An 11186-nucleotide genomic window follows, 5' to 3' on the forward strand; every position below is an offset into this window, starting at 1 on the left:
GAATGGAGATAGACCTACTTTTTATCCCGGAAAATCAAAGAGTTCCCATGGGCTTTTGAAAAACCTAAATCTACACGAACGAAGTCGCGAGCATCATCTAGTAGAATATAAAAACTCGCGCCATATGACATGTGACGTGCTGCATCTTGTTTCTGAACGTATAAATGCAGAATTGAAGCTACCCAAAAGTGATCAAATTGCCGATGGCCGATATTAAAAGTATTGAGCGTGTGCTTCGGACCTTAGGTTTACTTAAATAAGTATAGAAAATAAGACAAATCATTAGCGTTGATATCGTCACCTAGAAAACATTCTAAAAATGCTAAACCAAATTTTGAGCAAACTCGAAGATCCGGAGTTCCCATTGCTAAGTCCAAACATAAAAGCTTTGAAGTTTTGGGGATTACTATTGCCTGAGATTTGGTCAAAAAAGTGGATGTACATAGGATTTCATATATCAGTGATCGTTTTCACTGCCACAGAATATGCCGAAATTGTATTCGTGAAAGACAACATGAATCTACTTCTGACGAATTTGAAAATCACCTTGTTAGCAACAGTCAGTGTAGGTAAAGTTACAAGCTTCCTCCTTTGGCAGAATCATTGGAAGAGTATTATCAATTACGTTAACGAAGCCGACAAAGTACAAAGAGAAACCCGAAATATTGACAAGGAAGCAATCATAGAAAAATACACTAAGTACAGTAGGAAAATCACGTACTACTATTGGATTCTTATGTACACAACTGTCGTTATCGTGATCACTCAACCGATGTACAAGTACTTCTCCTCCGAAATCTATAGACAGAACGTAAAAAACGGCACCGAAACCTATACTCAAGTTGTAAGTTCTTGGGTTCCATTCAATAAAAACGTTATACCAGGTTACATTTTGGCTTCTCTATATCAAAGCTATGCTGCTATCTATGGAGGCGGATGGATCACATCATTTGATACTAACGCTATAGTTATTATGGTTTTCTTTAGAGGAGAGTTGGAATGTTTGAGGGTGGATTGTAGTTACATTTTTGGTACGGAAAATGTGGCTGTCAGTTATGAAGAAGCCAAAACAAGAATGAAAAAGTGTCACAAAAGACACGTAGAGTTGGTCAAGTAAGTGAATTTCTTACATTTAAAATTCTCGTACTTTTACATTTTTAAATTTTTAAGAAAAATTAAAATGACAGATTAACTTGAATGTAAATGCTACATTTTATTAACTTGAAAAGTTTCACTATAACCCATATACATATATAGTGTATGCTATAACCTCTGAATTTCGAGTAGGTAAACTTGAAAACTTATGTAAGAAAACTACGAGAAATTCCATTGCGTGGGTGAAAGTTGTAGACATAGGCCGATTCACACCAATTGCGTATGCAGCACGTACACGTGACACGTGCGTAGTGACGTGCGTGAACCCATAGACGTAACTGCACGCATTAAGTCTACGTAAACGTTCACACCACGCAAGCGGTATGCCATGTTTCATACACTACAACGCAATGGTACGCGCTACGTCTACGATTACGCAACGCTTACGCAGCCTGTGTGAACGAGCTCTTAATAGAACATGCCCATCTCTCACCTCTTTAATTTGAACGTTTCATCGCTAATATGTATAAATAGTCAAATAAACTTTATGTTAACTAACTTTCGCTCACATCTACACTAGTAAACTTGGTCAAAGGAATGTTACGGACTTTAATGTATACTTTCATTAAAGTGCAAGTTAAATTGACTCTTAAATTCGTTCAGGATTTCGTGCTTATGTTTTTACTAGAAGATGCCCATGCGCAATTTTAAGGATATTTATATTTATATTTATTTTTCATGTACCAAAATTGTAGTTACAAAGTTATGATAAATTAATCTATGTACAAAGGAAATGCTTATCTCTAAACAGAGATTTCTTCCAGCATCCCCGTGCAGGTTGTGAGTAAGGTGCATAAATACGTGGAATAGGTCCCAGGTACTAGATTTATAAAATGGTTAATACAAGTGCTACACAATAATAGTTACACAAATATCTTAGATCCGAAATCTTTCTTTGGAACCCTAGCTAGGAAGTCACTGAGAAAAACATGATTGATTTTTAAAAAACAATGGAAATTGTATGTGATACATAGTGTTTAGGCAGTTTATAGTTTTAATTAAAAATTATTATAGATCTAAGCGCGACGAACCAAACATATTTAGAATGAATTTGTCATTGATTTCCGTTCAATAGTATTTTGGTAGGTGGTAAAACATTTTCATGGAAATCACGGTTTTAACCTTTAACTAATTAAATTAATATTTCAATGTAATAAATAACTCGATACAATTTAAATTGATTTAGTATAGTTGAATCTATGTAATAAATAACTAATTTTGTGGTTTCCTGAATAACAATACTTTCAAAATGGGCTCATATTATAATAATATACTAAATAGTAATAAAATAAATTCATGCTGCATTTAGATAATAAAATAACGCTGGTGCTTTATAGTATTCCGTACGAAATTGATGAAAAATTAACTCTTATACTGGGACTGTGAGACTAAATCTGTCCGTATGTCACACCTGTTTATTTCAATAAGTATTAAAATAATCTTCTTTGGAACTGTTTTAAATGATGCCTGTCTACATACAAATGAAAGATAACAAAAAAATATTAGATATTAGAATTGCAAAAGGGGCTTTAAGAACTATTCAAGTTCTTTCCAAGCTACAGAACCTTCAGTGGGCGAATCTGCCTTGCACATAGTCGATTTTTATTTTTCTCTTACGGCAAAGTAAAATAAAGAGCAGTCTTTCGTACTGTTATATTATTTACCAATACCTCTCAGCATCGAGAGCCATTTATGAGTAGATACGTTCTGGGAACAAAAAAAAAACAGATAATCCGCTAAGATAATGGGAAGTAACAAAAACACGCTCTCTTTGATCACACACTTTTGTCCGACACACATCAGCTTTTCAGATAATTCCCTAAGATCCCTTCTTGAAATAGAGCTTAGTTGCAAATCTGTGCTTTAACAAACTGAAAATTAAATACAATATTATATATTGAGTAGGTATCTATGTAATGTTTTATAATTACTGAAATCTAAAGTTTAAAATATAAAATCTGAATAAATTAAAAATACAACAGTCTACAGTATAATTATAATAATTACAAAAAGCCTTACTTATATAATTATAAAGGCTTATAATATATTCATTTTCATAACATCTTTACTTGATTTCTAAGACGGCGATAATACTCGTAATTGCACAATAATTTATTATTTCTTAAGGGATGTGACACCACTTTCGATGTTTGTATAAAGTTTGCTGTAGGAAGTTTAAATAAACGAATTGACTAAGAAATTGGAATGATATTCGATTTTATAATTATTTCGTGATAATTTATTAATAGTAACATAATAAAATAAAGTTTTAAAAACAAATAATATTGTGTAAAAGACGACTTTTTTCACTTCAACAGAATCTAAGTTTACGCTTCAAGCTTGAAGTTTGTTATTTACAATCTATCGGTGTCCATTCTTAAATCAATCGGTCTGCTCAAATTAGGCTTGAAAATAAATGTACAAAATTAAAAATATGTACTCGAAAAATAATCATGCAGTCAGGACATAAAATTAGTAAAAGCTTCCCTTTTATAAAGTATTAGACAATCGATAGAAATTAGGTAAGCCCTATTCGTATAATAAACGAAAATTTTACCATTTCTCATATTGTAAGCATCACCTTATATTGTACGACCCACAATGAGCTGGAAATTACGAAAAATTCTAAGCAACCTAGAAGATCCAGAAACACCGTTACTAGGCCCTAATGTAAAATGGCTTAAATTTTGGGGTTTATGGTTACCAAAAAAAAAACTAAAGAAAAATATTTATATGACATTGAACATATTGATGTTTATCTTCATTTTTACAGAATATATTGACGTTTTTTTAAACATTATCAGATCTGATTTAAATCAACTTTTAGAGAATATGAGGTACACAATGGTCAGTACTGTCAATGTGAGCAAAGTGTTATCGTTTTTAGTTTGGCAAGACGATTGGAAAAGAATCATGAAATACGTTTCCGAAGAAGACTTCGAGAGACGGAAAGCACAAGACAGAAAAGCGAGAGATATCATTAGACAGTATACTAAACATTGCAGAACCATCACTTATTTGTATCGGTTTCTCGTCTATTCTACTATGATAATAATTATCCTCCAATCAACAATTCGATGCAGTATAATTTTTTTACATGAAAGCAACACGTCTAATAAGTATAATGTACAAGTTTTAAGTTCTTGGTTGCCATTTGGTGAAAAGAACCTGTTAGGATTTTCCATCAAAATTACATATCAATTATTTGGATTAATCTACTCAGGAGGCTGGATAGCATCTTTTGATACTAATGCTATTACAATAATAAGTTTTTGCAAAGGTGAAATAGAATTGTTAAGAAGAGACACGAAATATTTGTTTGGAACTCGGGCAAATCCAAGAACTAAAAGAGAAGCTAAGGTTAATTTGCAGAAATGTCATAAACGCCATAATGATCTAATTAAGTAAGTATTTGAAGATATTTACCAAAAAAAACATTGTAAAATTGTATCCATAAACTTGGTGCACTGCGCTTGTTTAAATATGGAAATAATATAAAATATCTGGTTAATGTTGAAAGAATATGAAAAAATGTAGGTTTAAAAAAAAAATATTAAAGGAGCTGTTTCAAATCCCATACAGTTGATTCAAATTGCGTTCAAACACAGGTAACAAATTTTTATAACAGTGCCAACTTTATAATTATAGAAGTTGTTTTTTAAAATGACTGTAACTAATGGACAGATAGAAAATAGAAATAGCGAGCAAATGAGCAGGCGGATCAGCTGATGTGCGCCCATAATCATTTTACAGTACCAGAGGAACCGCCAATGCGTTGCCGGCCTTTCAGGAAGTTGTTGATTTGGTGCATGACCCCTAAAAAGATAAAAAGCGGCCAAGTGCGAGTCGGACTCGCTCAGAAGGGTTCCGTACTCATTCCGTTCAAGATTATGTACCTAACAATTTTTTCGTAAACACATTTTAATTTTTTTTGTGATGTAACCACAAATTCACGGTTTTCGGTTTTTTTCCTTTACTTGTGATAATATACGGCCAACCGACCTGCTAAACATGATTCTAGGTCAATGGAAAGTACCCTATAGGTTTTCTTGACAGACACGACAGACGGACAGAGTACCTACAGACAACAAAGTGATCCTATAAGGGTTCCTTTTTCCTTTTGAGGAAATAACCCCTAAAAACTATGAATAGTGTGGTAGATTCTGAGAACGGTAAACAATAAAAAAATTCAAAAGAAAAGTAAAACCGACTTCAAAAACCACAAACACTAAAAAGTAAAAAAAATTTTTGTTTCTACACGTGTAATGTATGTATGAAGTCGAGCGAGCATAATATAAAAAAAACTAGAAATCCAAGTGTGAAGCTCGCCCGACTTCATACATACATTACACGTGTAGTTATTTTTACTTTTTAGTATTTGTGGTTTTTGAAGTCGGTTTTATTTTTCTTTCGAAAAATTTTTATTTCACAATTTTTAGTGGCCCACTGTACTATATTATGCTATGCCCAGTTAAACCCCTACTGCTTACTAAGCTATTACACTGATCGTGAGCAATTTGCTCTTATCCATTGAGGAGTTCTGTTCTCCATCTCCGAAGATATTCATCAGTTCTTCACGAAAATATGGGACCTGCAAAGCATTCCCGTACAAACAAAAAAAAAAATCAAATCTGTCCGGTCTTTGAGTAATCAGGTAACATACATAAAAAAAAGATTCCGACGAATTGAGAACCTCCTCTTTTTTTTGAAGTCGGTTAAAAATCTATAAAATAATAACAAAATAATAAAGTAGCCAATTTTTGATGATGGAATACGTCCTTAGGGACGTAGAGGTAATGACGAAGGCATTGCGCGCTCCCTTTGATACTCAGTGATGGAATATGATTAAACAAACAATAATAATAATTTGCTGTGGAAAAATTCCATGGAGTAGTTTAATACATATTTATTTATCCTTATACAATACCATCCATATTTTAACTCATGTAAAAAAAAAGTTGTTAATTCGGAATTATTTAAAAAAAAATTCAAGTGGTTAATTAAGTAGATATAAATGTGAGAAAATGTGAAAATACTGAAAAACATCATGTTTTGCTACAGAAATTTTGATTTTGATGCATCTTTGGGAGTTTATGTAGCAAACACTAAAAAGACACTTAGTATATTTTCTGGTGGTCTTAAAAATAATTGAACCTTCATTATTTGGCAATAAAAATCAATTAAGTTGGATCAGATAAGGTCCAGTATATCTAAAATTCAACTTTGACGATGTATCTCTGTGAAAATATTTTTTTTTTGCAGCTTTGACCAATGCCTTTGTCTCTACGGCCTTTGAATACTGCTGTACGTCAATGCTTTTTCACCGTTGCTTTACTAGGGTGTGTGTTAAAGTGGTTTGGAATACCTTTATTGTTTTAAAGTCGTGTACTGAAAATGCTCTTGTTTTTTTAGTATTCAGTGGTTTAACAGTATGTTAGTATCATTTTACACTATGCTTGTTACATTCAGAAATTGAAATAGTATAATAACGCCGATTGCTGATTAAAAGAGAGATCCATCCATTAAAAGAATCAGTACGTCTTTGAAAAGATTATATTGTAAGACTACTAAGCGCTACAACGTGTGTGATTGTAATTTTTTTTTAAGTACCTAAGCAGTTTTTATTAAATGCCTTAGTTCTTTAGTGAATAATATAAGTACACTGACTATAAGTACTTACCACAATAAAGTTAACAGACATTGTAAAGTCCGTTTAGTGGGATATTTTTTATTATGTTCCTTAATTTTTAATATCTAATGTTTTACTACTACGCTAAAATATTTTCTGCCTTTTTGGGGTTCCGTACCTCAAAAGGAAAAACGGAGCCCTTACAACCCTTAACGGACAGACAACAACGTGATCCTATCACGTTGTTCTCTATCTGTCTGTCTGTCCGTCTGTCGTGTCTGTCAAGAAAACCTATAGGGTACTTCCCGTTGACCTAGAATCATGAAATTTGGCAGGTAGGTACTTAGGGTAGGTCTTATAGCACAAGCAAAGGAAAAAAACCGAAAACCGTGAATTTGATTTATCGTACAAAATGTCTACTAGGAATATCCTAGTACGGAACCCTGGGTGCGTGAGTCTGACTTGCACTTGGCTATTTTTTTATCAAAATGGTTTGTTTTCACAAAAAAAAAAAATTTTTTTAAATCAATATCCAGCGTTATATTTGATAAACCAAGCTTTGATAATAATCCGACCATTACATTTACGAGTTTAATATACTTTACTGTGGGTTATAATAAAGTATTGCGTAAAAGTTAACCCCTCACGATCTCTCAAGATATTATAGTGTTTAGTTAAAAAAAAATCCTTCTTCGAAAAACTAATCTAAATAATAGGTTTTTCCTAGAATTAATTTTCAGTTTGTAAGCCTTATATTATGGCATGATTTACTTGAAGATTCAAAAGCATTTGTAAAAAAAATCGTTTTATCAATTCTAATTTTTTTAATGAAAATGTTGGGGTATTCGAGTTACCTAAATGATTTCAAAAAGCTCTTAGAAGTAGTATTTTTACATCTGTACTTTACATATTATATTGAGTATCTTCTATGCCTATAGTATGTTACATTTTTTAATATAATAAATTTTAAAGAGTATCTATTACTTTTAATTTTTTTTTATGTTACGTCTTTTTTTCTCCTCAACTACTCAACCGATTTCAACAGGTATGTACCACACAATGTTTTTGGAAGGACGTACAGGTACTTGTTTAACCCCGATCCAAAAAGAGGGGTGTTATAAGTTTGACGTGTGTATCTGTGTATCTGTCTGTGGCATCGTAGCTCCTAAACTAATGAACCGATTTAATTTAGTTTTTTTGTTTGAAAGGTGACTTGATCGAGAGTGTTCTGAGCTATAATCAATGAAAATCGGTTCAGCCGTTTGAAAGTAATTATAAGCTCTTTTCTAGTTACTGTAACCTTCACTTATCGGGGGTGTTATAAATTTTTATTTACACTTGTATCCCATGAAATTCTCACGGTGCTTAAAAAAACTTTTTTGGTTTTAGATATTCTCGTCTATTCGATTCCTGTCTTGCGCCTATTATGCTGCTTTATGTGATTGTATGTTCAGTTATGTTGTGCGCTACAGCCTACCAAATAACAGTAAGTTTTCCAGAGTTTACTAGTAGCCATAACAGCTGCCACGTACAAAGAAATTAGAATAATAAATAAGTATGATAGAAGAATAATAATTAATTAATGGTGAATTCCACATAAGGGTCTTTTGTCATTGATATTCCTGCGCTGCAGAGTAGCAAAATGATGGTAAGAAACCTCCCTTTTCCCCTCCAATTAAGCGTAAAACTTGTACCAGGAGTGGGTACGACAATAGTGCAACGGCTGGGGTTTGAACCGGCGACCTTTCGGAATTTAGTCCGCTCTTCAACCGTTGAGCTATCGGGGCTCTATTATATTATTATTGGACTCACTCATAATATCAGGGAGATAGTATCGAGACTGGGAGCCGCAAGTCGCAACTGAAATGGCTGAAGCCAGTAGGTAAATGGAGGGCTTGTGCGTTTACTGTGGGGAATTTGGAGACATACCTATAGGATATATCACCCATGTATATTGCAGTTTCTATTGAAAGAAGGCCTGATAATTTTCGGGACAAAAACTCTGGGTATTTGGCATGGGAATGCAATTTTAGATGAATGGGAAAACAGGATATACACGCCGGACATGACTTGTTAAGTAAATAGGTTAGGCATATGTTTTATTGCTCGTTTTCATTGAAATATGTAATAATTTCCACCTGACTAAATTTTTCATGGTCAATGTCAATAAAGAATAGCTAATCTACATAAAAATAAAATATTTTACTTACAGTTTGAAACGAGCGCATTGCAAAGGTTCATTACAGCGGAATATTTAATATTTGGAGTCTCCCAACTCTTTATGTATTGCTGGCACAGCAATGAGGTGCTTTATGTGGTAAGTGATCCCTTTTTAAATATAATCTCTTTTACTACTATAAAATCGGTAAGATCTTTCTCTAAGAGACTTTACATCTGATATCAACGACCTCTATGTAGTAGATACCTACTTTTAAGGGCTCCGTTTTACCCAATGGGTAAAACGGAGCCCTATTATAATGTCACTCAGCTGTCTGTCTGTCTGTTCGTCTCTCTGTCTGTCCGCGTGTCACGGGTTTCTAGCTCGTAGACTAAAATATGAGTTTCAAGCCTGATATTTTGGTATTTGGTGCAGAGCATTGACCCAAAACCAAATATTGAATTAGAAATTCAATTAAATTATTTTTCATAAGTACATAAAAAAGGAGTCGATAAATTATTTTTTTACCCTAGCATGTGGGGTAGGTGGGGTATCATTATTTAAAACACATTAAGTAGAGTACTAATATGTTTTTTTATTTATTTTTATCTTAAAAAATAAGCAAATGGGAGTCCGTTAAACTTGTCGGTTGTAATCCATTTTTGTGAGCCTAAAAAAATATTTTAGAAAAATAAAAAGTGTCTTGGTATTACATATTTTTCTTTGTTTATAAGTGGAATAATAATAAGGTTTAATGGTTTATTATCATTTTATTTACATTACAGTATGTGTAACGGGAACTTACCACGATAAGTTTGATTTTTGTTTAATGAGGTCATACTAATATGGTGGAAGGTACGTACCCGTTAAGTACTAGCATTATAAATAATAAGATTTTCTTTTCAGAGTAGAGATTTATCTCGGGGACCCTATGAAAGCATTTGGTGGAGTCGTGACGTATCTGAACAGAAAGATATTAGAATACTCACTGAGCAATTCAAAAAGGTTATCGTTTTTAGTGCGGGACCTTTTACTGAGATCACTGTAGCCACTTTTATAAGTGTAAGTTCATTTTTACCTGTACCTACTATGAGAGCTGTTTATCAGACTATGTATATTATAAATATGCACCTATATTATATTGTGTTGTCGATTAAATTGGTTCTTATACAAATCCTATTCGATTTTTACAAACCTATCTAATTATTTACTTGATTAGCGTTCTGTATTTTAAAAGCTATAATAACGTCATAACTAATCCAATGTGACAAATACTATAATTTATAATGAAATTTATTTAGAAAAATACCATCTGAAGCCTGAGACGGCTTAATTTCATCATGATCTACCCATCGCTGGGCTCATTTTGCAGCACAGGTCTCCTGTTATAAATAATGAGCAGACCACATCTCAGATGCATTGGCAGACTTCATACGTCTTTGAAAACATTATTTTCCTTAATACATATAATGTCTGCTTCCTAGTCAAAGCAAGTGATATTTAATTGCTTAAAAAGCACAAAACTTCGTAAAGTTAGAGGTCCCGGAATCAAATCCTTTAAAGGTGCCCACGCACTTGAACTGAACTGCAACTGAACTGCGCGTCGCGGCAGCGCCCCGCACGATATTCTCTCCAGCCGCGACGCGCGTACGTCACTGCCGCGCGGTTCAGTTCGAGTGCGTGGGCATCTTTAAATCAAATAGAAGATGGCCGCTATCACGATTCACGGCTCATTAGCCTACTAATTTAGTATATTTGTTTCAGATCCTAAAGGGAGCTTACAGTTACTACACTCTGTTGAGTCAGTCGCAAGAAAACTAATTTTAAGGAATAAAAAAACGCTAACGTACGCACAGTAGTAAATCACTAGTAAATATGATGCAGTTTTTAATACTTTGAAGCACTTTAGCACGGAAATCAAACTCCACTTTATTTTACATCACCATGTTGTAAAACAATTTTTTTTTCACGGTCTACGTATTGTATGTATTGTAGGAATTACAGTTAAATACAATAAATGAACAGCTTATTAATTTTATTCTACAAAGCCCATACATATATTTTAACGAAATTTGGAACATAGACAGCTTGCAAAGACGAGACTATATTATTATCAAGCTATTTTGCATCCCGTAAAATCAACTTCTTTAAGTTGTATATTTAATTATGTGTGTGTGTATATAGATTTAAGTATGTATAGATATAACAATGTTTGGTTGTCCTAATAAATATAAATAAATAAAT

At 33.0% G+C, this 11186-nt stretch overlaps 1 protein-coding gene across 1 annotated transcript; it reads left to right on the forward strand.

Annotated features, from left to right (window-relative positions):
- The first annotated feature begins 319 nt into the window (after positions 1-319).
- LOC123865784 (odorant receptor Or2-like) lies at positions 320-10763 on the forward strand. The gene is made up of 5 exons (XM_045907017.1): positions 320-1113; positions 8174-8270; positions 8997-9101; positions 9849-10004; positions 10707-10763. Exons 1-5 carry the CDS (start codon positions 320-322, stop codon positions 10761-10763), a joined length of 1209 nt encoding a protein of 402 aa, XP_045762973.1.
- The last annotated feature ends 423 nt before the right edge of the window (positions 10764-11186 follow it).

Source organism: Maniola jurtina, chromosome 5 (assembly GCF_905333055.1).
Source record: "Maniola jurtina chromosome 5, ilManJurt1.1, whole genome shotgun sequence".
In the NCBI taxonomy this organism is placed as follows: Eukaryota; Metazoa; Arthropoda; class Insecta; order Lepidoptera; family Nymphalidae; genus Maniola; species Maniola jurtina.